The sequence below is a fragment of the Betta splendens genome, chromosome 1, assembly GCF_900634795.4.
Source record: "Betta splendens chromosome 1, fBetSpl5.4, whole genome shotgun sequence".
Taxonomy (NCBI): Eukaryota; Metazoa; Chordata; class Actinopteri; order Anabantiformes; family Osphronemidae; genus Betta; species Betta splendens.
In genome coordinates this window covers 10,255,611-10,281,983 of record NC_040881.3, presented here as the reverse complement: position 1 = coordinate 10,281,983, position 26,373 = coordinate 10,255,611, and the positions used below count along the sequence as shown (strand labels likewise).

Genomic DNA, 26,373 nt, shown 5'->3' with positions numbered 1-26,373 from the left:
GCATACTGAAGTGGAGTTATCCATTAAAACCCGCAGCATAAACACTTTTATGATGATTCAGCCTAAAACATAAGTTCCCCCTGGGCCTTGAAAGAGAGCTAATTGAAATTACAGCTACAGGAAGCTGCGGCTTGAGTTTATTGCATCCAGCTGTGGTAAAACCAGTTATTCCCCCTTGTGACTTTGTGTGTTTAATGGATGTGTTAAATAAAGAGTGTTTGTGTTTCATACAGGTTACAGGTTCAAATGTCTTTACAGGATTTAAAAACCAACGCATTTATAAAAAAAACATGATGCTACTCAGCTTTGTGTGGTATTAGTAAGAATCCTATTGGATTATACAGTGTTATTTGAGTGACAGCACAAAGAGATGGAGAGACAGCAAAAGAATCAACAGATTATCACGTCATCACTGCAGCCTAATCTGACACAACAGACATTAATGCATGTATAAGCAGAATGCAAGAAAGTGGTGTAGGAACTTAGACTGGTTCTTTATTCACAGAGATTTATCAGTTTTCCATCTGCAGCTGAAAGTGTGAAAGTACCTTCATGAGTCTGTTGCTTGGATACGACTCCAGTTAAGTCATGAGACAAGGTTTTGTGTTTTCCCGAATGATGGACTCTTATTCCTGAGCTTTTAAACCTTCTAACTCAAGTGTATGTAATTTGGAAAAAAAAACAACTGCTTGTGTTGGTGTGGTTGTGAATTTTTTGGTGGTGTCCCCAGCAAGATCCAAAATACCTTAAGTATTAGTATGAGGCCTGTGAAGGTTCTCAATCATCCAGGTTGTGTTTATCCAAAAGGTTCTGTTCTGGACTGGACTTGTTTTTTTTCCTCAACACGATTAATGTTTCATCTAAAGGCCTCATCAGCTCCGACTCAGGCTCTGGTTTTCTTTGGTAGCAGGTCCATAATAACCCCAAGGGATCGTTATAGCTTATGGCTGTGTTGCTGTTGTAGGTCAGTGAAGTTTCTCAGTGTTCTTGGAATAGTCTGTTTTATTCCTTGGAAATTTACAGGAACGCTGTGTGAAAAGCTCTTCAACGGACCTGCTTCCCCAACCAGTCAGTCAGAACTGAAGAACCCACAGGGCGCGAGGTGAAACGTCTTCAGGAAGAAAAATCAGAATCGAACCTTTAGAATCACAGCACCTAAAATCGAGTATTTGACCACGAATACTGTTTATTTTATATGTAACACAAACAAGCTGACCATTGTCTTTTCATTAGGGTAGCAACATCAACGATCCCCAGTTAGTATTGTTGTTATTATTATTATAACTGGACGAGGTGAGGATGCAGGCAAAGGGGCGGGGCTAAAGCGCCAGCCGCGGGGTAGGAGCCGTAGTCTGATGCACAAGGACAATACTCACAGCGGTTGATGGACACGCAGCGAGCGCAAACAAAATGCTGCGTCCACGAGACGTGAAGAGCCGCCGCTCTTGAACAGACCGCCTCAGAGCCGTCGGAGCCTCCACTGCCGTTCGAAGCGCTCGCGCGCGGGGTGCGTTTGTGCGCGTGTCGCCGCTCGGAGCAGCCCAGCGGAGCCGCCGTCGATGCCTCTCTAGCTGTGCACGAATCCTCGCGTTTGGCTCGCGACAAGGTCCGCGACACAACCGGGCGCCGCCGACGAACCGAGCGCGGCACTTGCCGTCGAGTGCACCCCATCCGCGTCTCCGCACACCTCCGGGCGACCTCCTGCAGGATGGCGCTAACGATCTGCACCAGGTTCACGGACGAGTATCAGCTGTTCGAGGAGCTGGGGAAGTAAGCGAGCATGGTTTTTTTTATCATCCGCCATCATCCTTGTATGAAATATCAGCCTGTTATGTAATAGGCCGCCTCGGCTATTCCAGTGTGCGTTTTTGAGCGTGTGTGCGTGTGTGCGCGCGCGCGCGCCCGCGCTGCTGATAATGTGGCTGTGAAACCCATGATGCAGCGTGTAAATACGCTATTATCTGTAATGCGGGCCTGCGCCGCGGCATCCTGTTCGGTTCATCCCAACCTTTCGAGCCCAATAACGTTTGATGCCGATTCCAAACCAACGCCTCCATCATGTGCATTTGCACCTTCGGGGATCCAAAAGAGGGCGAGTGTTCCGTAAACGGAACCGGGGTGTGTGAAATGTTGAGATTGGATAACCCACCTCCTCTCTCTCTCTCTACCCACCCCCCCCACACACTTCCGAGTCCTCCACCCCCGCGTGACAGAAATACACACTCAGTAATGCGACAGCGGACCATGCAGTCGGCGGTGACACATTCCTCAGTCAAGCACCAAGCCGCGGTCAATTATCAGACACAGGCAGGGAATTCCTCGCCTCTGACGGAGGCACACACGCGCTCCCGCGTGCGTTTCGCCGCGCTGCGCTGTGGCCGTTTGGGGTTCGTGTATGCACGCGCCGACCTACAGCCCCGGCCAGCGTCCCGCCGTCCCCCCGCACAGACCCAGATGTCAGCAGCCTGGGATGGAGCTCGGCTGAAGCGGAGATGAAAAGGCAGATGGGAACGGTGGAATAAATGTTTCCCGCTTAGCGTCATAACCGGAGGCATTGATCTCCTGATTCCCCCCTGATGGAAGTCAGTATATTTCTAGCGAGGAGGAGGAAATTTCCTCTACGGCTTAAACGCAGTGCTTTATGATGAGATAATGTGCTCATCGTTCACCATCTGTCATTATTATTGTGGACACATTCCGTTTTCGGCACCTTATAACTCTACCGATCTCCTTATTTTTCCAAAACTGACAAATTTCCTCGAGAGGTTTGAAAAATACTGGAAAACATAATAAAGGGGGCTGTAAAAAAAGTATGATAAATGCAGTTCAAGCCTCCAAGAATCATGTCACACTTGGTGAAGTATTTATTTCCATATGTTTTATAAACAGATTTTTGCATGTTGAAACGCATATCAATCCCAGAAAATATGTTAAGCTTTATAAAAATATACATCACATATATCAAAAATGTTAAAATTGATGTTCTCAAAGTACAATATCACGTTCATAGTGAACCTGTGACCTTTATTCACCTAAACACATTCCTCCAGTTCTGTGAAGGTGTTTTCACCTTTGTGATCATCTTATTTCAACCTCTTATTACATAATTAGGGGTTCCTACTCATGTATAGTGTAATTCATCCAGTTTTATGACCCTAATTTGAAAAAAAAGCAACGATACTCAGAAACCTCCTCTTTACAGATGTTGTAGCAGGACTGTGTTGTCCTCGACACAGATGTCCTCTATCAAATCCCTTTAAATTACAGGTGAGCTTTAGTGGAATGGCGTTGATCAGGCTGTGTACTGAGTTTAGCTTTAGTTATTTTCCACAACCCAATAATCTAACATTGTACAGCGACGGCATGTCAGGGAGGTACAGGGTTCATCTGAGGCGATGCTTATCATCATTCCGCTCTGTCCGGCGTCTGGGCCCAAGAGCCTCTGTATGCGACACCGCCGATCCGGTCGCCGGGACCTCGGTGCGGATCCGGTCGGGGAGAAAAGGCGCGCGGAGCGGAGCGGCGGCGAGGCGCTCGGCGGCCGCTTTTAGAGACGAGCGACGCAGCGCCCTGCTCTCGTCCTGCCTCAAATATAGATGACCCAGTTTTATTTTCTCAACCTCATACATGTGCCTGGAACGGCAGAGGAGCGAGCTTTGGCTGGTGCTGAGAGCCGTAGGTGTGGCTCGTGTGGGCCGGTGTGAGCGCTGTAGCTGCAGCGCTAGCGCATCTAGTCTTTTGTGTGTGTTGGTGTAACTTAATGAAGCCTTGAGACCTTTCTGAAGGCTCATATAATGGCTCCGGCTTCGCTTTGAGACACCTGTGTGATGCACTATTATATATATAGTATTACATACGCACTTGGTATGTTACAGACTCTCTCTCTGTGTTGCCTTCAGGGGCGCGTTCTCTGTGGTCAGGAGATGTGTGAAGATCTCCTCTGGACAGGAGTATGCTGCCAAAATCATCAACACCAAGAAGCTCTCTGCCAGAGGTGGGAAACTCAAACACACATGTGCACAACATGTACAGAAATACACACGGGGATGAAATGAAACACAAGAGGAGCCATGAGCTGAAAGACACGCGGCTCGAGTCTCATTGGTTTGAAGAGTAATGTGTGAAGTCAAAGCTTCAGCTGTTTGTCTCTTCCGGTTCTGGTTCTGGTTCTGGTTCTGGTGTGTGTCTGCCACATATAACCTTGTGTGTGTGTGTGTGTGTGTGTGCGCTCTGGGTCCGTATCGATTCAGGGCTCCGGCTGGTCTTGTCACCCCGGGGGCAGATCTCCTGCGACGCCGACCCAATTCTTTCACATCAGTCAGTGTAATTGCGGCCGTCGGGCCCGGTCGCCTCCGGCCCGCGGCGCGCTCCCTCCCTCGCACGTGCGTGCACGTTGAGGCACATATGACCCAGGGACTGATACCAGCCCGTCCGTGGCTCCCCGCCACTCGAGGGCTCCCTCACAATGTGTTTGCCAGCGGAAACCAGTGACTGGTATCATGCCACGCAAATCAGCCAAGCTTTTCCAAATCCAATTTAATTAGTTCTAATTTACCGTAAATTACCTCGGCGGTTGTACACACATGCCTTGCACCGCTGAACAAAGAAACGCTACAGTATCTTATTTGTATATTACCATAAGACGCTCTCCCTCTTCTCTCCATCTCTCCTCCTGAGTATTTAATATTCCCCTTCTCTCAGTCTTTCATATTATTTTGTGCTAAGCGTAAAGTCTCACCAGGGAATTCTCCCCCCACCTGCTTTATCCTGTGCATCCTCTCCTCCGCTATGACGTCACCGTCTCCTCTTCTCCTCCCTCACCGATCCTTTGTGTGCCCACACTGACCCCCCTGCTCGCTGAGTGCTGTATCGGTAATGGACGCCTGTGCAGACGGATCGGCGGCGAACCACTTGCGGCACGTATGCGTGCGAGGCTTCGCTTTCTTACGGTTGTGTTTGCGCTCGGCAAAGTTTGCACACACACACACACTCACACACGCACACACGTCACGCTGACATGTCAGATTACCATCTTTTCGCGATAAGCTCTAGCATTGCAACTCTGATTCCCGTCTCTTGATGGGATCATGACCTCCCCCACCACTTCACTACTACGCATGTGTACGTTCGCTTATGCAAGTGCATGCGTGTGTGGGTCTATATAATTGAAGGGGGGTTTAGGATGGGATTGGTGGCGGGAATACAGGCAGATCAAGGCCCAGTGTGTGTGTGTGTGTGTGTGTGTGTGTGTGACTGTGCGTAAGGGGCCTATAGGAGCAGCCGCAGCCCCGAAAATCTGCAATCCAGATTATGCAGCATTTCATTAAGCGCTGCAGATGAGTCAGTGAATGAGTGGAATCGGCGGAGACGGCGAAGAAAATGTGAGGAGGCAGAGGGGGAGAGACGAATGATCAGAGAGGAGGAGCGGGCGCAAAGTCAGCACCGAACACGTGGACAGTGGTGCACATGGTCGGTCGAAGCCTCGAATTCAGCAACAGACCCCGCTTCCTTGCTGCTTTCCATTAGTTTCCCTATTGTCTGACCCCGCATTGCCAAAGCACAGAAACAGGTTGTGATTGTGGGAGAGAGAGATAGGATGGATGGAAAGGAAGGCGGGAGGGAGGGATCCGTAGGAAGAGGGGGATCACATGACTCAGTGGGCACTTGAAGGCTAAAAATAAATGTTGGTCGTTCTCTCGCTCTCGCAGTCTCTATCACCTGCCCACATATGTTTGTCCTTCTACAGTTGTGGGGACACGCTTTGGTTTAAGGCATCGCCTTTAGCTCAGCTAAACAGGTACCGGCTGGATTTGTAAATCAGTGTAAATTACATGTATATCAAAACTATATTATATTTCCAAAAATGAAGTATTAGACCTCCACTTTATGCCAGACTCCAGTTTCTTTAAAGGGACCAGATGCAGTAGCTGATCAAGTCATAATGCCTGGACCTGACCTTCCCCTCAACAAAGACTCGCTTTCAAAGTGGGCTTGTTGCGGCGTCTGCAGAGAAAAATTGATCAGACGATATCAGCAGATCTTTCCCCATGTACTGATACAGAGGCCACTGGAAAGTGCCGAGGGCTCCTCTAATTCAACACTGCTTAAGCTCACGGCCTGTCCTGAAATATTGATCCGATAAAGGTTTAGGTGTCGTCCGTTCAGCGGGAGTAGCTGATGGACGGACAGCTGTCTGCTTTTAATTCACTGGACAGTTTAATGCATCTCTAAATCGTCGAAACTTCAAAATTCTTTTTAATTATTATGAATTTATGAAGAAAATGCCGTATCAAATGGTTCTGAATTTAGCTCTTTATCCACTTTTTTAAATTACTGTATTCATAACAAGAACACACCTTTCATCCTTCTTGGGGGCAGATGACTTTCCAACTATACACAAGGCTGGTGGTTCAACCCCTGGCTCTGTCTCCAAATGGCGGCTGTGTGGACCGAGAGTCCATCTAGCACTACGTGAGCTAGAGGGTAGAGAAGCACTGTTGTTATCTTAGTGCAGGCCATTTATTTTCACTTTAATTGACAATTGTCCGATGATTTGATCACGCAAGACAACTATAATATTAACATGCTGAAATATACTCCAACATATGAGCTGATATGAGTAGAAAGTAAATTACCTCTACAAAAACTTGCCACTACTAAGAACCCATAACCTTGTTAGCATTTTGCTTTGCTGGTAAATTTCATTACAAAATAGGCTGCAATTACAACGGATCACTTCTGTTGTATAAATGTTGTTGATATCCTCAACTGTATGTGCAATAAAAAGCAGAGGAAGACGTTCCAGCACATAAACCTCTCTCAAGGTTTATTAAAAGGCTCTGCAGGTAAATGTAGTAATGTTCCAATAAATCTAGACAAGGTGTTTTCATTCGTATATAAAAAGGATGATGCTGTTATATGTTGGCTCACATTTTCGCTCTGTTATATTTGAAATAAAACTTTTAATGTGCGTTTCGTTATATAACCCTTGATGAGCAATGGAGTTGCCTTTCTTGCAGATAAAAATGTGCTGGTTGCCCGTGGCAACTAGAAGGCATGCCGCTGGGGCTGGAAAGGATGTATCACATCATATTTGCCACGTCTGTCCGTCCGTCGGACCTGTAACACCTGTGAGCGTGCATCCTGTGAGCGCTGTCACCGTTTCAGTGATTGTGATTAGCGGTGTCACCTGTCTTTGTAGTTTTCCTTTCCACCATTAGGTTACAACACTTTTACATGTAAGTCTAACTTGCATGCCTGGAACAGATAAGACATTACTGTACATTATGAGACTTTGACAAACCCCCCCGGGGGCAGTTTTATCTGTGACACCAGCCACCTTTTGTTTCTCCTCACCGGAGGAAGCAGGAGAGTTATCTGTATTGTAATTCTTCGTCTATTGGAAACCAGTGGAGGGTGACAGTGTCTCCGTGTCCTGGACGGTTTCATTAGACGCCTGGTTCTTGCAGAGGGAACAGTGAAAATGAATGGAGGAGGGCTCCTTAGCCAGTGGCCACAAAAGACTCAACAAATCTCACATTAAACTACACCTGAGAAGGTGCAAAACACAAAAGTTTTGTATTTTATAATACTGATAATAATAATGATTTGTTTATTGCAAAAATACACTGTTTAAAATGAGGAACAAATCTCTATTTAATAAATACTTTGAAACATCATCTGCAAGCACGCATATCTTTCCAATCATTCAGAGCAGTTTAGTTTGACTTTTTAACCAATTTACTTGAGCTCACAGGTAGAAAAAAAAATATTGCACCTTTAGCTCATATGACACATGATACATTCTGTAGGGAATGGTAACATAACAAAGCTAGTAATGAATCTTCACATAACTTAACACTTGTGTTCGAGTCTGTGTAAAGTCTCTGTGTAACACAGGTCACACTGCTTCTATTAGCGACTGTATTTAATTAACCCACCACTTATACATATTTACGTCAGGTTCACATGATTCATTGGGGGAATTAATACGTGATGTCTATTTAAATCACAGACTAATGTGTTTTTGAAAATCAACACATATTTAATAGAGGGTGTTTTATTACACATCCATTAGAAATTGAAACTGCAGCTGATATCGGAGACCTAAAACCAATTCTCATAATTTCTTTGTGAGTGAGTGAGTTTTAGGTTTCAGTGATAGCAGAGCTTGGCTACGTTATGTGGGTCTGATTGATGAAGGGGGGCAGAAATCAGATCAGATTTAATGAAGATGAACATTTTAACTAATGGCAAACATTCTTACCACCTGGAAACCTGAGTTGTTTGTGAAGGCGCCCGTGTCTGTCTGTCTGTGAGGTGATCACTAAATATGAGGCATTTCCTTTCATTGCCAAAGCTGTGAGTCACCAGGTGCATTTTGGTTTTCAGTGGTTCATAACTCGTCTCTGATTGTCAGACTCTAATTTAAAATATATTCACCGCGTATGACTTCATATTTGCTGAAGTCACGTCACATCTTGCTGCACCTGCACAGTCCACATGTTGTTACTAATGTGACATTTTGCCTTCTCTTCGCATTTAACGTTACACTTGAGGGTTATTATGCTGACGTTGTCGGTGCCAGAGAAATCACATTCCTCAGTCCCTATGAGACAGCTGAGGCACATTCAGCACCTTCAGCACCGCTGGAAACAAGAACCTTCACATATACGGAACATTGCTATTGACTTAGACCTACTACGTATGTCAGCTGTATCAAGCCTTTTAGAATAATATCTGTGTCCATTAATGCGTCTGAGCATCACATCTGGAACTATAAAACATTAGCTGTCCTAATTAATAAACAGTTGCAATAGCGGATTACTCAGAAAAGAGAGCAAATGCAATATAATGTTTGACCATGCTGATCCAATAGATGCAAGGAGTTATATACAAGGTGGTTTAGGATGTGACAGGAGATCAAATGCTGCTTTCTGTTATTTGCATATTTACACAGGCTGAAATGAGAGATGGAATTTGAGATAAATTTACAGACAATGAAACCAACCATTGCTTGAGGCTACTGCCCCTTATGGGTTTTATTTTACAGCCGCTGGACTGTTTAATGATACAATTACACGTTTTTGGTATTAAAGACGAGTGTGGATAATTTGCAACAGTGCAAATAACAATATTTTTTCCCTATATTTAACTTTACTGCTACTGAAATGCAATCTCTAAAAAGTGAAAAATGAAAGTGAAAATCCTAAAATATGGGAACGGATTACTTTCACTCCAGGAAGCAGTTTGATACATTGAAAAGGAAGTAGTTGACGGTTGTGTTTTTTGTTTTATTTATGAGTAGTAATTCATAAGCCATATACTCTACATACATTCAGACAAGCAGCAGAGATCAGGCCAAGTGAACGGTGACAGCTGTCTGATGTCTATCTACACAAACACACTGACTCACATTATGTAAAAATGCTGCTGCCAGTTCTATACACGTCCAACCAGAGTCTGTGGACACACACACATGCACAAAGGTATTGTGCAGCTTTTTGTCAGGCAGCCATAACAGCAACTCACTCCTGTCAGTCTGAGACTCTTTCAATACTCAGGCAGATTTCTGTGCCCACCGCGACACAGGATTGTTCAAAATGCAATTTTAACATCTGTTTTGAAATCAAAAAAGCCTTGTCAGCCAAACATGCGTAGCTCTAAATATGGGCACTTCACTGCCACAGTTGTGTTGACTTGTAAAAGAACACAGAGTAAAACATTGTTCAGTAACACAGGAACCAAATAGCCGTGCTGTGTCTATTATCTATGTCTGTGGTTTAGTTTTCTGCTTAAACATTATTTTTGCTCATCGTTTATCTTTGCTGTCATGACAAATGCAAAATCTACTTGTGACATGAGGATGTTTTAAGACTTTGACTTCTGTTGCATGTACTTTGTCTCTCTCTCTCTCTCTGTTGCACTCTGTGGACCTGTACTTCCCCGTCCCTGCTTGGCGTCTGCCACCGTGCGTGTGCGTTGTGACCCGACGCCCCAGCTCCACGTCGGCGCGCGCCGCGTCCCCCCGTCTGTAGTTGTGTTGCGAGTTTGATTGTTGTGCGTGAACCCTCGATGCCGACCATTTGCATGCAAGGCTGGTTCCACTGCAGAGGAGAGGAGAAGCCTGACGCTCTGATTGGTGCAGGAGTTGCTAGACAACAGATGTCCAGCCGGCTGGGAGGTGGACTACCTGTGGAGGAGGGAAGGAGAGAGTGAAAGAAAAGTGGAGGTGGAAAATGATACAAACAAATGTTGAGACGCTCAGTTAGGCGCAGTAAAGCAAAAACACGACACTAACGTGACCTGTATGTGTGTAATACTGCAAGGTACATTTATTATATTTCCATAAGTGAGAATACTAACTTACACTAAAGCCTGTAAAACATCTAGGCTTCTATAAAAAGCCTCATGATCCTCATTTCTTGTGTGTGAGTGACAGATGGTGAGTGATAAAAGCTAATTCACACAAATGGTTCATAATATTGTCCACCAGTTCTGCCTCCCTGCATAACTTTTATGACCACTCTGGATCTTTATCCTCGTTTTAAAATTAGCAATGCAGGTACTTTAATGTTCCCTGTGAATTAAAGCTGTAATTAGTCCACGCTGCACCACGTCCACATGATTGTATTGGATATGATTGGTTTCAAATGGACGGCAGCTGGAATTTGAACAGGGTTCTCCACTAGTGGACCGTCGCAGGACCACACGCGTACAGTACAGATATTCACTCACCTACAGGCAATTTAAAATGTCCAATCGAACTGAGAAAGCGAAACCCGGGACCTTTTTATTCCCTGCTATTCGCGCCGGCCGCCACCTGCTGTGCGCTTTAATGGAGCGGTCTAACGTTAGTAGATTACTGTATGCTTTCTAGTACTGCAGTGGAAATCTGTCATGATGAAAAGGGGAAGCATTACATAACCCCCGAGGAACCAAACACGCAGTGTACAGTAATAGTGGCACGTGATTTTTTTTTTTTTTTTTTTTTTGCATAGAGAGAAAGTTGGAGAGTGAAAAAATAGGCGGTAGAATCCAACTTGATGCAATGAGAATGAACTGAATGTTGACATAGATTGTTTTATGACGTAAATAAGGGGCCAGATTAAGAGGGGAGTTAATATATTAGCACATACTGGATTTTGTGCGTCGGACTGAGGGCAGATGTTGTGTCACTCCAACATGTTAAGGCACAGATGGAGAGACCGGTGACCTTGCTCAGAGGCTCCTGCTAATGGTGAACTAATGGCCGCGCTGCCCTTGTTTCCGGCTCTGACGCCCGTCCGCCTCTCTCCATCTCTGGCTTCGTGCATCGGATGAGATGGAAACTGGCGCGTGCTCACGGGCGTGTGTTGCTTCCACCTGTGTCGTTGTCCAGCGGGTCTGGGCGCGGGTTGAAGCCAGTCGCGTTTGCTGCTCTCTACTGTTACTGGATTGTGTTTCACATTTGCATGGTTCACACATTCCCCTGGTTTAAGGAGGACGACACCTCCTCCTCTCTTGTGCTTGTAACAAATTGTACTGGTGCAGCTTCTTCCTGCTGTATTTTTAGCCTCCACTGTAGTGCGGCCACAGCTCGTGCTGTCTTTTTTTTTTCTAGTTTACTGTTGGGATTTTATTCTGGCTTCATCTCTCTTGCTGTGAACGCCCCCTCCCACCCTCTAGTGTGCACGAACAGCCTTCAATCACACTGACTATACTGTACTGGGGGTTTTACTGATGGTTTGACAGCACAATCAAGCAGCTACGGATTTATTCTAAGTTTGCCTGTGTAACTTCCTGTCACTTCCTATAGATGCAGACACCTGTGCCTACATGTATAATGGTAACAAGCCGCTTTGTGTTCTTCGTTGGTTTTTTTGCCTCTGAGCTGCACCGAGCTCACGGTTGCCATAGCATCAAGAAGAGCCGAGCGAGGAGACAGAGATGAGAGTGGGGAAAAAAATAGCCGTCCTATTTTATCTGGAGCCGAAACTCGCCGCTCTCTCCTTCTCGTCGCTCTCCGTGTCCTGAGGCGGAGCCAAAATGGGCCGCCTCGGCGCCGGCGCGCGTCACTCGCGGTAACGACTGCCGCCACGACTCGGTTGCAGGGAATCGGAGTCGCCGGCCGGACGCTGCCCCGCTCTCTCTGCCTGTCTGGCGGGGAGATTCGAGCGTCAGTCCTTGTTCACGGAGCCGGATGAAACGTGTCCGCTCTCGCAGAGGAGAGCGGCGAGATGCTCTCAGCTGCCATGTGCCGCTCGGCGCTCACATGGCAGGAATACAGTTACATCAGCACCTGCTCTCCCTGAAGACAGTGGTGTGTGCTGTACATGCAGCATGGCCACTTTCTACATTTCTGTCTGATATTATATATAATATAATGCATATTGGTTGAGCTATGAAGTAAACAATGCTCTTGTAGGTGATAGTACAGGTTTATCTGTACTGGTTGCCTTTAATATGATGTGAGTGCTTTTGGAATTTCTCCTATTCTGTGGCCCCACATGGTCTTTCAGTGGTTTTCATTTGAAGGCCCTAGATGTTATTTCAGATGAACCAGATAAACACACCCTGTGTGGCCGCTCCTTGTTTGTTGTTGACTGCTGCCTGTCTGTTTGTGGCACATAACCAGGCTCCTATCAGGTCACATTCTTTTCGCGGGCGCTTTGCAGCGCCGATGAGGAAAAGAGCAGGGCTGACACGAAGCCAGTGTTCACACAGGCGGAGCGCGCACGCGGACGCCGCGTCCTCCACTGAGTCAGAACTAACTTCACGTCGGCCGTCTCTGCGAGGCCGTCGCAGCGGGGGACGAGTGACGAGCCAGCGAAATAACCCGTCTGTGTGTGTGGGTCTCCTCTGGTTTCTCTTTCAGATCATCAAAAGCTGGAGAGGGAGGCGAGGATCTGCCGTTTACTGAAGCACCCCAACATCGGTGAGCAGCGAGTCCTCCATCTCCAAGCGCGCACGCACGTGCACGCGCGCGAGAGAACACGCGCTGATACAAATGAAAGCACACATATTTTGTTCAGGTCTCTGGTGATTCCTGGTAAGGCTATTTATCTTCCTGACATAGTTCCAGGAGGAAGAGGTAGCAGGAGAGAGAATAGCGTGAAAGTGTGTGTGTGTGTGTGTGCGTGCGTGCGTGTACACAGGTATATAATGATGATGTATCTGGGTGCTTCCCAGCTGAGTCATCACAAAGCCACAGAAGCCCTACACCCTTTCTTTGCACCACTGAACCTGTGCGCTCTTTCCTCCTCATTACACCCTTTGTCACTTTCGCGCCCATTCTTCTCTTCGCTGTCACATACCGATAAGTGTGCCTTTATAAAGTTGAGCAACTGTGAATGAACACAGTAGTACGGGCTTTGAAGCCTCTGAGCCATGTAGGAAGCAGGACAGGAACTGCATTTAGATCATTCCTCCTATTGCGATGCAGAAGCATCTGTGGACAATGGTGCACGGATCACTTCTAATTGTTAACATGTGGTTTTTAAGTATTTAGTTTATTCTATCATTATCATTATTTATGACACTTTACACAATGTGTGTAAGTATGAGTCATGATAATACCAGGAGGCAGGATTTATTATACCTGACACAACTGGATTTACAGTACATGTGCTACCTCACATTGCTGAACAGTGTGAGAGCTTGTAAGTGTGATTCAACTACTGATCACCAACCTGTGTACAGTAAAGCAGAACAAAGAATGACGGCCCATAAACTATTTTGTCTCCTTGTTCTGTCTTGTCTGTGTGTGCGTGTTTTAAATTTTTGATAAATCTCCCCCACAGTACGGCTCCATGACAGCATATCAGAAGAGGGTTTCCACTATCTTGTGTTTGATCTGTGAGTAGCGAGACCACACACATGCACGCACGCACACACACACGCACACACACACACAAACGCACACACACACACACACACACACACACACACACACACACACACACACACACACACACACACACACACACACACACACACACACACACGTGCCTATTCAAATGCTTCGTCTTCCTTTACCAGAGCTTATACTGTTACTGTAAATGAGGGGACGTTAGTTTAAACAGGAGATTTCTAGCAGTTCTATGAACTCTTCACTATGTTTTGTCAGTAGCCTTTAACTATTTTTTACTGTAGTACTGTGTAAAGTGGTTGCTAGGAAACTGTGGTGCCATTAAAGAAGCAACCGTGTAAACAGGACATTGCTGCAGCATCAAAAGCTGTAATAAGAATAAGAATAAGAATAAGAAAATGTGGTTAATTGTCAAAAGTAATAGACCTAGTAATGTAGAAACATGTCATTTTTCGTAAAATGTGGGCACATTTTAAAGTACATTTAGTGTGATCCAGCTGTTACTAATTATGAAACATATTTCATGACCTTTTCACTCTACTGGCCTTACAGTATATGAGACCAGCTCAGGTCCAGTTATTCATTGACATGGGCTGTATTTCTTTACTGATACTACATAGTGTAGGAATGTTTACATAAACTTGGGAAATTGGGGCTTTTATGCATGTGTGTGTGTGATTGAGCACGGCTGAGGAACAAGAAACTACTTTTTCCTGACTTCACCAATGAGGGAAGGAAACGGGTGCAGACTAATATAGACTGTGCCGCCCCACAGGGTGACAGGAGGGGAGCTGTTCGAGGACATCGTAGCCAGGGAGTACTACAGCGAGGCTGATGCCAGGTAACACACACACACACACACACACACACACACACACACACACACACACACACACACACACACACACACACACACACACGCACAGCTGAGCACAGCAGCCATTATGCATCTCTGTCTCTGGAAGGAGCTACTCTACCTGTGTGTTTGTGTATGGGTGAACTCTGATGCAGCTGCCTTGTCTCTGAGGCATTTTATATTTATTTATAACAGTGATTAACGACGTGCAGCGTCGGGTATTAATCATACACAGCTTTACCTTATGTTCCTGAGGAGAAAGCATGGGCGCCGGTGTTACTCGGTTTGTCTACGCAGTATAAAAATATGTTGCCTCGTGCGACTCGGGTCGTCCTTCAGGTAAACACAAATGAAAAGTCCACCCGACGAGCTGATGCACAGGTCATTTTCTCTGATCATTTCCCCCCCCTCTCTTTTCCTCCGCCTCCTCTTCCTTGGCCTCCTGTCTCACCTTCTGTTTGTTTCCTGCACTTATTTCTTTCCTGGCCTCAGCCACTGCATACAACAGATCCTGGAGAGTGTCCATCACTGCCACGTTAATGGGATCGTCCACAGGGACTTGAAGGTTTGTACGACCGCAGCTTCAGTCGCAGCCCTTTTCCGTCCTGACCTTGCACAACAGATGGCAGCAGTGGGAGAGATACTGACCCTCTGCACTTTACTTGCTTTCCATTTGTTTCTTCCGCAGCTTAAAGGCTGGACATTTTTATTGTGTGAAAAGAAATACTGGGATTTAGATTTACAGCATCTTTATGAAGCCATGCTACAGTAGGACAAGGCTGCTTTGACCTTGAACTTACCACAGTTTCTTTTCTGCAGTACTGGTTTGTACTATTTGTATTTAAACCCTCCAATGGGTAGATACCGAAGTGCTGTCGCACAGTACATCTAATTCCAGTGCGAATTCTCATAACATTCTGAGAGTGTTTTATGATGAGAACAGAGGATGCATGAAATGTGCTGTGAATAGATCTCAAACGTGCCATTGTTACATTTTATTAGGCGGCATGTGATTTACTGAAGCGATTTGAAGTTTTGAGATGCTATATAATCTGAACAATTTATGTATTCATGTAAATCTTCCAGTCGTCAGTTAGTGTCTCTGTCTTCTGTTGAGTCATATGTCTGCAATAAATTGTCTGCTCACAGGGTGTCTATGTTTAGAGTCTCTAAATGTTAGCAAATGTATTATTCATTAGAACACGCTGTCTGACTGGCCTCAGGTTAGCAAAGACCTTTGTGCACCTGTGTCCATGTACATGTGTGTGTGTGTGTGTGTGTGTGAGCGAGTGCTGAGGGCTTGCATATATTTGTATTGTGCTAAACTGTGTTCGTGCGCGGCGTGTGATAGTTGTTACTCCTCTGTTACACCGCCCTTGTGTCTTTCTCTGCAGTCCGCTCTTTGTTCCCACTCATGGATTTTAAGCAGTGAATTTCTGTTGCGGTGGACGAAAGCCTGCTGCCTTTTCACGCACCCACAATCCATGAGACAGAGAGAGAGCGAGTTCCCACCCCCAGCATGGGAAATGTCCTTGTCCATGTATTGGGTCCTGTGTTCTGTTTCACTGTCATTTGTGTGGCAGACAGGAAGTCGCCTCAGACACTGATTTAAGAGCAGTTTAGCAACATAAACCCCTGATGGTTTGGATTAGGATTTGGTTTGGCTAATCTGATTTTAGATCTGTGTCTGTGGGTGGCTTGTTCCCAGAGCGTGTGACCTCTCACCTCTAACCTGTTTGACTCCGCCCCCCCCAGCCTGAGAACCTTCTATTGGCCAGTAAGCTGAAGGGGGCGGCGGTCAAGTTGGCTGACTTTGGGCTGGCTATCGAGGTACAGGGCGACCAGCAGGCGTGGTTCGGTGAGTATTCGTGGACACGTTTGAGTCAGCAACCAATCAAGCCGTCTGTTCACTCCGCCTCCCATCTCACATCTCCGCCCTGTCTGCCTCCATGTCACCTCCTCCAGGTTTTGCCGGCACCCCGGGGTACTTGTCTCCTGAGGTTCTGAGGAAAGATCCATATGGAAAACCTGTGGACATGTGGGCCTGTGGTAAACAGCATTTAAATTCTTTTATTGCAACTGTTTCAATGAACTTGATGCTGGAGGGTGAAATGAGCTGGCTTTTTTTTTGCTGGTAAATAACAAACATTATATCATAAATAAGCACTGAAATGCATTAGCTGGTAATTTGCTGGACATCCGTCCAGGTGTGATTTTGTACATCCTGCTGGTGGGATACCCTCCCTTCTGGGATGAGGACCAACATCGCCTCTACCAACAAATCAAGGCCGGGGCCTATGACGTAAGTGTGCGTGAGCGTCCGCTGTACTACCTTTGCATAGTGAACAATCTGACATTTCGCAACTTCCTGGCAGTTCCCGTCCCCAGAGTGGGACACTGTAACTCCAGAGGCCAAAGATCTGATCAACAAGATGCTAACGATCAATCCCAGCAAACGCATCACTGCTGCAGAGGCTCTCAAACACCCCTGGATCTGCGTACGTGACACACACACACACACACACACACAAAAGCACATAATCACACACAATATCTAAAACGAATGGCTCCAGTGAATAATAACAAAAGCCATTAGAACTTCCATAAACACGCGAGATGCTTCCTAACCATAATCTGTTGTCACATTGCCCACACACCCATTCAATCCGGACTCCCATTGTCTCCATTTGCTGCTAATCCTTGGATCCTATTCGTTTCTCCTTGCAGCAACGGTCCACTGTAGCCTCCATGATGCACAGGCAGGAAACGGTGGAGTGCCTGAAGAAATTCAATGCCAGGAGGAAACTCAAGGTACAGTGAGGCTTCTCTTTGTATGTGTTTGCAGAGAACGATCCATCCATCCATTTCCTCCTCCCTCTTTAAGCCTCAGGGAAACTTTAAATGACGAGTTGTTCTTTAAAATCCTGGCTCCGCGTTCTTGCTCTAACCTTATAATCCGTCTTATTTCTCCTTTCCTTCCTTCCATTATCATTACCTCCTTGTTTTCTTCTTTTTTATCACTGCAGGGAGCCATATTGACCACTTTGCTGGTCACAAGAAACTTCTCAGGTATGTCTCTTTCAGCCTAGTGTCCAAGGCCTGTAGCACAAAGCAGGTGGTTAAAAAAGAAAAGATTCCTTAACCAAAAAAGTGCATCTTTTAGTGATGAAGAATCAAACCAGAGGCACTACTAGGCACAGTAGGTAAAATGCCCAGTCACGTTTTGAAAGAATGAGGCGAATGTCTCTATAGAACAAAAATAATAATTGCACAAAAGCACCACCTGTAAAAAACCATCTCTTTTATCTCTCTAGCTTTTGCTTTACCATGCTCTTTGCACTGTCATACGTTTTGCATGCATTTCTTTTTTTCATGTCTTATTTCCGGGACTCTTACTTGCCTGCTTCTGCTCTCTCTCTCTCTTCATTATACAGTGAAATGCTTTACTGCGTTTGTGTCTCTCTTTTTATTCATCATTTCCTTCCTTTTTCAAATTTTCTTTCCTTCTTTTGTTTGGATTGTGGTTTCCATTTGAGGTAAGGATTTCTGGAATGACAGGGACCACAACTACAATAATAAGCTTCTTTGTCTAATGGGGTAGACGATAGCATATGCATGAAGATAAGGTGTTGATAAGATGCTGTACATGACAGAGTGGGAATGAACCTCACCTGCGCACAAGTGTCAAAATCGAAGTCTGAGTAGAATGCAGGATGCAGCATGCATTTGGACATGGAGTTTTATTTTGGAAATCATTATTGTATGAGACATAAGATGAGACAGGAGCGGTGGGATTATGTGCATGTTTAAGTCTGCAAATGTTAATGTTAATAATAAGAATGCTCTGTGAGTTTGCTGGAAATAGGTAGTTTTTCTAACTCGTTGAGAAACCACCCATCATTAAAGCCTTCACGTGTGAATTAGTACGTAGCAGGAGAACAGCCTTGCATTCGCTGGGCGACGATGCCCTTCTGAGCAGCTGTTGCATTGCATTATGGATCTTGCAGATGATTGTGCACCACAACCCCGAAGATAAGCACAATATGCTTGCTGCATGTTAGTGTGACCTTGGGCACCGGAGCTCTGCGCTTGAACTCTCCTGCTCATGTGTTGCCCTTTTCTTTCCTCTTACAGCAGCCAAGAGTTTGCTCAACAAGAAGCCGGACGGTGTTAAGGTGAGTTGCTTTGCACAGCGAAAGCAGTGGTTTGTTCCTTTTATTAGTCTGACGGATGATGATGATGATGATGATGATGATGATGATGATGATGATGATGATGATGACCATTTTGCATTTTGCACTGGACAGTGTCTTCATTCAGGGACAGTCTTTACCAAACTGTGACTTACGGTTGTTTCTCTTTTATTAAAAGCCTTTTTTTGTTGCAGAAACATGATTGTTTATGTGTTTTATACTTCTAGGCTAAATATCCCAGAGCTTTGGTCCCAATATTGTTTTCCATAACACACTATGTTTTTAATATTTCCTATATCTTTACTCCACATGTGCTCTGTTTAAGGGTTCGGTCTGAAATTAACACTTGATGCAGAGGTGCAAGTGTTGACGCGTGGGAATTGTGTGCGAGTGACTTTGTTTGATATTGGTTTCGGTCCAACTCAAGCTTAAAGTATGTCATTCTGCAAATCCATTCCAGGAAGTTTGTCCCTCACCCACATAATTCTGTTTAATGAGAAAAACACCCCGAATAAATTTGATAGCCTTAGATGGAAACATGGATAATTAACATCACATGTCTAAAGGTAATATTAAACACATGTACTGTAAAGTACTAATCTGTCTAACAGTTAGTAGGTAGAGCACTGGCCTGGAAAGCATAAGGTTGCTGGTTTGATCCCACGTGTGTCCTTGAGCAAGACACCTGGACACCATCGCTCCCTATTACATGGGTCATATGCAGAAAAAAGAAAAATTCTGCACTGCTTGGAACAGTTAATTAGTGATAGTTAGAATTATTATCATTATTATTATTAACAGAATTAATTCAGGTCATAATTTTGGGACGACCTCTTTGGAATGGGCTCTTTCTAGTGTGTATGTGTGTGTGAGAGAGAGAGTGAGTGTGTGTGTACATGTCTTTATTTCTTTTTCCTTATTTCCTAACGCTTTCAAATACCACCCTTGTGAGGACATTATAGCCCTACTAAGTTTCAGGGTTTAGAATAAAGCTTGGGCTTTCAGACATTAGTTGAGAGAATGGATCATATTAATCAGTGTCCTCACAAGATGGTGTGTGGGTGTGTTTGTGTGTGTGTGTGTGTGTGTGTGTGTGTGTGTGTGTGTGTGTGTGTGTGTGTGTGTGTGTGTGTGTGTGTGTGTGTGCGCGCCTGACAAGCGTGAGTCATGTCCCCTCTACACTGCCCCCTGCAGGTCAACAACAAAGCCAACACAGTGACCAGTCCCAAAGACACTGGCCCTGCCCCTGCACTGGTATACACACACACGCCCTCACCTGCACCCCCGTGCATACGACCCCCACACTTCCCCACCTCTGAACCCCCCCGTGGAGGAGGTACAGGTTCACCCTTTTCACACGAGATCAGATCTGTTTTCAGCGTTTGATTATGGGAGGAAATCAACATGTAATGCGCGATGACGCTAGGCTTTCCCTGAATGAGCGTGTTCAAGCTGTGACTGCAAAGCATGTCCCAGGTGCAGCGCGTCTGACGCAGCTTACTGCAATAGTGTATTCATTTATCTGGTATAGAACAGATGCATGGGACGATACAGGCTTGTTGACTTTGGATTGACTGGAAGTCTTTTGCTCCAGACTGGTCTTTGTAGCTACTCTTGATCAACATCTGGAGAATGGGATAACCTTTACCTCACCCCCCCTGCACCTTGCCCCCACCCCCCTCTCTATTTCCTTTTTATACATGTATTAACGCCTCATTTCTTGAAATGTACATTTTGTGTTTCGTATAAACCTAAAAAACCCGACACGCGGCGAAAGAACACGTTGCTTAGGATCGGATGGTGTTTGTAGTGCATGGCTGGAGCGCGAGGATGCCGGCTCCCGAGGCTCAGTAGGATGTGACACACATAAATGGCTCGTGCACGTTGTCTGTCGACTGGCTGCGTACGTCAGGCCACATGATTGCTGCTCTGCATGATGTCAAGGGCTCTCTGTGTCCCCATTCGCTGTCAAGACGATGACGCATGATCACAGGCACATGACATCTCTCTCTGTCTCTCTTTATCCTCTTTTCACTCTCCATCATCATGCAGACACACACACACACACGCACGCACGCGCGCAAACACACACACACACGCACGCACGCACACACACACACACACACACACACACACACACACAGGCAGACGGCTGATGCTATAATCTAGTGTAATCTGGGCGAGTGATTAGATGTTAGAGGGACTCAGCTGGTCATCAGAATTGATTCCACAAAAGCCCAGACATCTGATTACTAAGGCAGGACTCTAGAGACACAAGAAGACCTTGAGAGACAATACAATGCAGGAAGAAAGACACAACTACGAAACAAGGAGAGAACACCGTACAACTGATATCCCACGACAGTCGACTGGATAGAGAGTAAATACACATTACACATGTGTGGCAGGAGCGACTCACCTTCTGAAAATACACACAGACACGTTTGCTGTTACGTAACCTGGACATTGTTCAGTTTGTTCTTTGTCACTTTGCTTTTGTGCAGGAACCACAGACGACTGTGATCCACAACCCTGTGGATGGAAACAAGGTACAACACTCAAACCACTGTTTACATAACAGTATCTTCTCCAAGCAAGAAGAATAGTAAATATTAAAAAATAGTCCTATTTTATGTTAAAAACCTGATTTTTCAAACATGCTTTGCAAACACAAAGTGCTAAAAGTGCTGTTGTCCTTTAGGAGTCCATTGAGAGTGCCAACACCACCATAGAGGATGAAGATGTGAAAGGTAGGGAAGCTGATGGTGTCACTGGGCACTAATAACAACCAGTCCCGTTGGACCCACCTTCGTCTCCTTCGTGTGCAGCGTTGTTGTTGTTTGTTTCTTTATTTGTGTTTTCAGCTTACTCCACTTTAATGAAATTTATGCTGACGTTTTTGCTTTCGTAATGTATTTTTCAAACATTTTTCTGTGTTGCCATTCTTACTAATTGAGTCACTGCTAGTATGTTGTTCCCTGTTTTATGCTTTGTTGACTATGTTGATGTCCACCTCCTGTCCCACCGTCCCATATACATGCACTATAGGCCTTAAACAATACATTCGTCCTGACACAACTGGCCTCATTACATCTGAAATTTAATTTGCACAAATTATTTTGCTTTCATCACAAATTATGTTGCAATGACTGGAGTCGACCCGTAAAATTTTTTGCTCCCTCCGTCCACTTATTCTTCCGAAACTGAGCTGCAGATGCTGACCAGACACAGACACTCCTCACTTCTCCGTGAACCCAGAGTTGTTACGCTGATTCAGCACAATCACCTGTTACACATACTGTAACACAGTTACGCATTTAGCATTGAGTTTTTTTTTTTTTTTATTATTTATTATGTGTTTTTGTTGCACAGATTAAGTATTTTTTTCAATATTCCCCAGCCTGCACCAATAACAATAAAGGTAACTGTCAATATTACTCAGTTACAACCGCTTCTGTAGCAAAATACTTGCATCTCTGCATTGGTTTGTCTTTGTCCATTATGAGCTTTGTTGGGTAAGCGGAAGCGCGTCATCCTGCATCTTCCTGCCTGAATTCACCATTAGTCATGGGAGGCTTTCTTGTTGTTTTGTTACTCATACACAAAATGACAAAAACTTTGTTTGCTCTATTGAATTCAAGCGCCTCCCATTTCTAATACCTTTGAAATCCTGCTGATTCGTAGACTAGAGACCATTCGAAGCTGATTTGATGTCAGATTTTCTTTCTCTGCACTCTGGCCTTTTGCCTGACATACTGTGAGACTGCTTTTTCCTTTTATAACAGCTTGGGTAGTTCATCGTGTTGTTTATTTTTTGTGTTATAGCTCGCAAACAGGAAATTATCAAAGTTACAGAGCAGCTGATTGAGTCTATCAACAATGGCGACTTTGAGGCCTATGCGTGAGTTGCTTCTTTCTTCCACAAACATCTACTGAAACTCTGTTTTCATTGGCTGATTCCAATCTTTTTTGTGCAACAGGAAGATTTGTGATCCTGGTCTGACCTCCTTTGAGCCAGAGGCCTTGGGCAATCTGGTGGAAGGACACGACTTCCATCGATTTTACTTTGAGAATGGTAAGTTACAAACCAGAGGAAAAAAACTCCACTTACTGTTTCTGCTGAAATGTTGGGGGTTTAGGGGATAATTTGTCATGATGGTAAGTGCCCGTGCTGTTTAGGGCAGTTGAAATTGATCCCAGCTGAGTGTGAAATTAGTCAGCTGGCTCCGTAAAACTACATTGTGAGAACGGGAGTTTGGTCTTTCAAAGGATGAGAGATTATGTAAGTCACGCTTTTCCAGTTGCTCTGCATCATTTAAACCAAAGAGATATTATAAACTGGTTTGCTTACTTTGGCGTGATGCACTGAATGTTCTCTTGCCTGAGTTCCTGTGAAGTTCCATTACTGCTACACTCACATTACAACAACTTCAACTCACCTTAACCTATGTATTTAAGTTATGTACTTCAGCTCCAATTCACTCTAACTATAGGCTCAAGGCTTGGTAGAGTAGTAAAGCAGAGTGGACGCCTGCCTCCAGAACCTGAACTGGGAGCTGGTTCTACAAGAAAGGAGCTTTGTAGCTAAAGGCTCTGCTTCACATTCTACATTTAGAACGCGACCAGCACTTTGAGAACCAAGTGTTCTGTGGGCATCATGCAGGTCTATGAGGTCGGTGAAATATGATCTCCTGCTAATTCCAGTCAGACCTCTGACTGCAGCATTTTGAATTAAGTGGAGGCTTATTAAGGATTCATCAGGGCAACCTATTAGTACGTAAGGCCGAACAGTAGAGAAGTCCAGCCTAGAAGTAACAACTGCACGGATTCATTTTACAGCAGCACTCTGAGAAAGGATGCTTCAATTTTTGAAGATAAAGGTCAAACATCCTGGTCAAAGATAACGCATCAGAGCCCGAGGGCAGCTTCATTTCAGGAAATGTACAGTAGTATAAGGTTGTAGAGCAGCAATCAGTAACTGATGGGATCTGATGGGAAGCAGATGTGCAGGGCATTCATTGGAACCAAGAGGCAGGCGTTCACAATAAAGCAGGTACACACAGAGTCACAATACCTACAGTACTATTTACAGTACACAGTGCTAGATGCTCTGCATTTTAGGATGAATGCTTGATAAATTTACAAAGCATGATACACTACGAAGTATCATTTGTATTATGGATTGCCCTTGACATAAAAAAAATCAACCACTAGTAATAACTGCTATAAATGGCACAATGTCCTCATTCTGTTTAAAATTAGATTGGATAGATCAGATATAACCCACAAACCTGAATGACCATGTAGTTTCCCATCAGTTAGTATTAGATAAAGAAACGTGTTTTGTTGTTTGCTTCCATACAGTACGCAGCATTATTAGATTTTCATTACAAAGTACAGTAGAGTCCTTTCACTGTATTTAGCCGTGCCGACCGATAGTGAGTGTGTGTGATCTGCAGCGCTGTCCAAAGGGAACAAGCCCGTGCACACCATCCTGCTGAACCCGCACGTCCACCTCATCGGGGAGAACGCCGCGTGCATCGCCTACATCCGACTCACCCAGTACATGGACGGCGGCGGCATGCCTCGGACCATGCAGTCCGAGGAGACCCGCGTGTGGCACCGCCGCGATGGCAAGTGGCAGAACATCCACTTCCACCGCTCCGGCTCGCCCAGCATCCCCTCCCAGTAAGACACCGTAGCTGTAGCGTGTGCGTGGTGCTCTGTTGCATCGCTACAGGTGGGGTGCAGAGTGCAATAGCCTTGGTCTATTAGTAGGAGTCATCCATGTCCATGGCCTGAATTATTTCCTGAAACATCCTAGTCAGTATCGATGGACATGTATCTTGTCTGTCACTTTCATTGCAGTTAATGGAATATCAACATGTGGTCAACAAAAGAAAACAAATCACATCAGCAGACCCCAGGGCGGTCAACTAGCCAACCCATGACGTCCCCTCCAACCTTTGACCCTTTGACTACGCATATATGGACATGACATCGCACAGGACACAAGTATTAATACATTTTACTGTTACAGCATTTTATTAATGGGCATCATTTGAAACCACTACCCGGTGGGTGCACACTGTATTTGGACATTAAGAAACAGGCATATTGACAAAAAAAAAGTTTTTGTTTGTTTTCTAAAATGTTTTGGTATGCATTTTAAATATAAAATAGAGCTGTTTAAAATCTACTACTGTAACCTCTCCCAAAATTTAGTTCTGTATTTTTATGTGTATTTCTGCGTGTGCAATACAAAGATTCGGAAGATCAGAATGCTAAAATTCAGCTTGCTTTAGTTCTGGTGATGTATATACATTGTGATTGTTGATAAAAAAACAAGTACAAACATTCAAATTGCTGTTCTTGCTGCCAGAAGAATTAAGAGTTTACGTAAAATCCAAGTTTATGAGCTACATTTTATGTTCGCTAAAAGCTAAGTCATACTGTTTGAATTGTCCGATTTCAACCTATACTACTAATTTAAACGTGAAGAAAAGCCGAAGCAGCTTAAACTTTGCATCGAGATATGAGTTTGCCTTTATATCAGTGAAACGAGAAATAAAAGAATGTAGCATATATGTAATATATGACAATTCAAAACTATTCTGTAGTGCATGGGGGGGGGGTATTGTGAGTAAGAACATATGAAACTATTATATCTTCTGTTTGATTTGTGAATCATTGACTTGTATGTTTGCATTTGTTGATGTTGTGCATCAGTCCTGTCCCAAATGTTTCTGACGTCCTCCAGTATCATGGAACAGCTGTAAAAACAGTAACACACCTATGGTTGACATCCAGCGTAAATATCGAAAACCTTGCATCCAAGAGGAGCAAAAACAATTCCCAGGTTGCATAAGCACCCCGTACGGTACATTTTGTATAAAAATGAGACGACGAGCTCATTTTTCATAATCTTTGTACTCGTGTCGTATGACTGTACGTAGGCTTTCTGCTGTCATCTTGTTCTCGTCTCTTCCGGCGTTTTACACTGCGCTTGCACAGAGAGCGTGGGGGCGATGACGTAGGCAGGTCTGCAGGCGTCGTAGAAGCACTGTGCTTCACGTCATCCAGTCACAGTGGAGCAGAGAACAGCGAGGGGGGAGGTGGGTTGTGATGAATGCTGGGACGTCTTCCTCGGGCGATCAGTGCTTCTAGCCAGCGGTCTCCTTGCAGCACCGCTGCAGGACGGTGCCAGTGTCTTCGTCATCCTTACCGTTTGCTCTTTTAGACCGATTTGTCTCGTTTTTTTTTTAAAGGGAATAATATGATAGACTTCTTTTGACAAAACGTATGATGTCAATGCAATGCACCACTCCTTATATGGTGTGTACCTGTTGCCGGCACGGCAATGGATGGCTTAATATGTTTAAGAAATAAATAAATCAGCTAAAGTGTGTGATTATTAATGAGTCTAAATTGTTTTGTGTTGCTGCTCACTCATGCACTAGAGCAGGGACAGAGGA

At 44.8% G+C, this 26,373-nt stretch overlaps 1 protein-coding gene across 9 annotated transcripts; it reads left to right on the top strand.

The window, feature by feature from the left end:
- Positions 1-1,312: 1,312 nt before the first annotated feature.
- On the top strand, positions 1,313-26,316 carry camk2d2 (calcium/calmodulin-dependent protein kinase (CaM kinase) II delta 2). 9 transcript variants are annotated; one of them, XM_029170083.3, is made up of 21 exons: positions 1,316-1,770; positions 3,900-3,994; positions 12,857-12,916; positions 13,782-13,836; positions 14,625-14,690; positions 15,198-15,270; positions 16,461-16,563; positions 16,671-16,754; positions 16,913-17,007; positions 17,081-17,203; positions 17,433-17,516; positions 17,732-17,774; positions 18,843-18,880; positions 20,093-20,152; positions 21,403-21,447; positions 21,600-21,648; positions 22,299-22,319; positions 22,724-22,799; positions 22,879-22,973; positions 24,358-24,586; positions 24,767-26,316. In XM_029170083.3, the coding sequence occupies exons 1-21, from the start codon at positions 1,709-1,711 to the stop codon at positions 24,768-24,770; spliced, it is 1,560 nt and encodes a 519-aa protein (XP_029025916.1). In that variant the 5' UTR covers positions 1,316-1,708; the 3' UTR covers positions 24,771-26,316. The 9 variants fall into 9 exon arrangements, with proteins under 9 accessions (XP_029025098.1, XP_029029139.1, XP_029028401.1 ...); XM_029168431.3 differs by having other exon boundaries at positions 1,317-1,770; positions 18,840-18,880; XM_029169265.3 differs by lacking the exon at positions 24,767-26,316 and having other exon boundaries at positions 1,313-1,770; positions 18,840-18,880; positions 24,358-24,590.
- Positions 26,317-26,373: the final 57 nt, after the last annotated feature.

What these genes read in the sequence shown, in the direction of transcription:
- camk2d2 (XM_029168431.3), top strand. Translation starts at nt 1,709, where the DNA reads ATGGCGCTAACGATCTGCACCAGGTTCACGGACGAGTATCAGCTGTTC. An exon ending in TCAAGGCCGGGGCCTATGAC is followed by an intron (nt 17,008 to 17,080) that starts GTAAGTGTGCGT and finishes ACTTCCTGGCAG; the next exon opens with TTCCCGTCCCCAGAGTGGGA. An exon ending in GGCGACTTTGAGGCCTATGC is followed by an intron (nt 22,800 to 22,878) that starts GTGAGTTGCTTC and finishes TTTGTGCAACAG; the next exon opens with GAAGATTTGTGATCCTGGTC.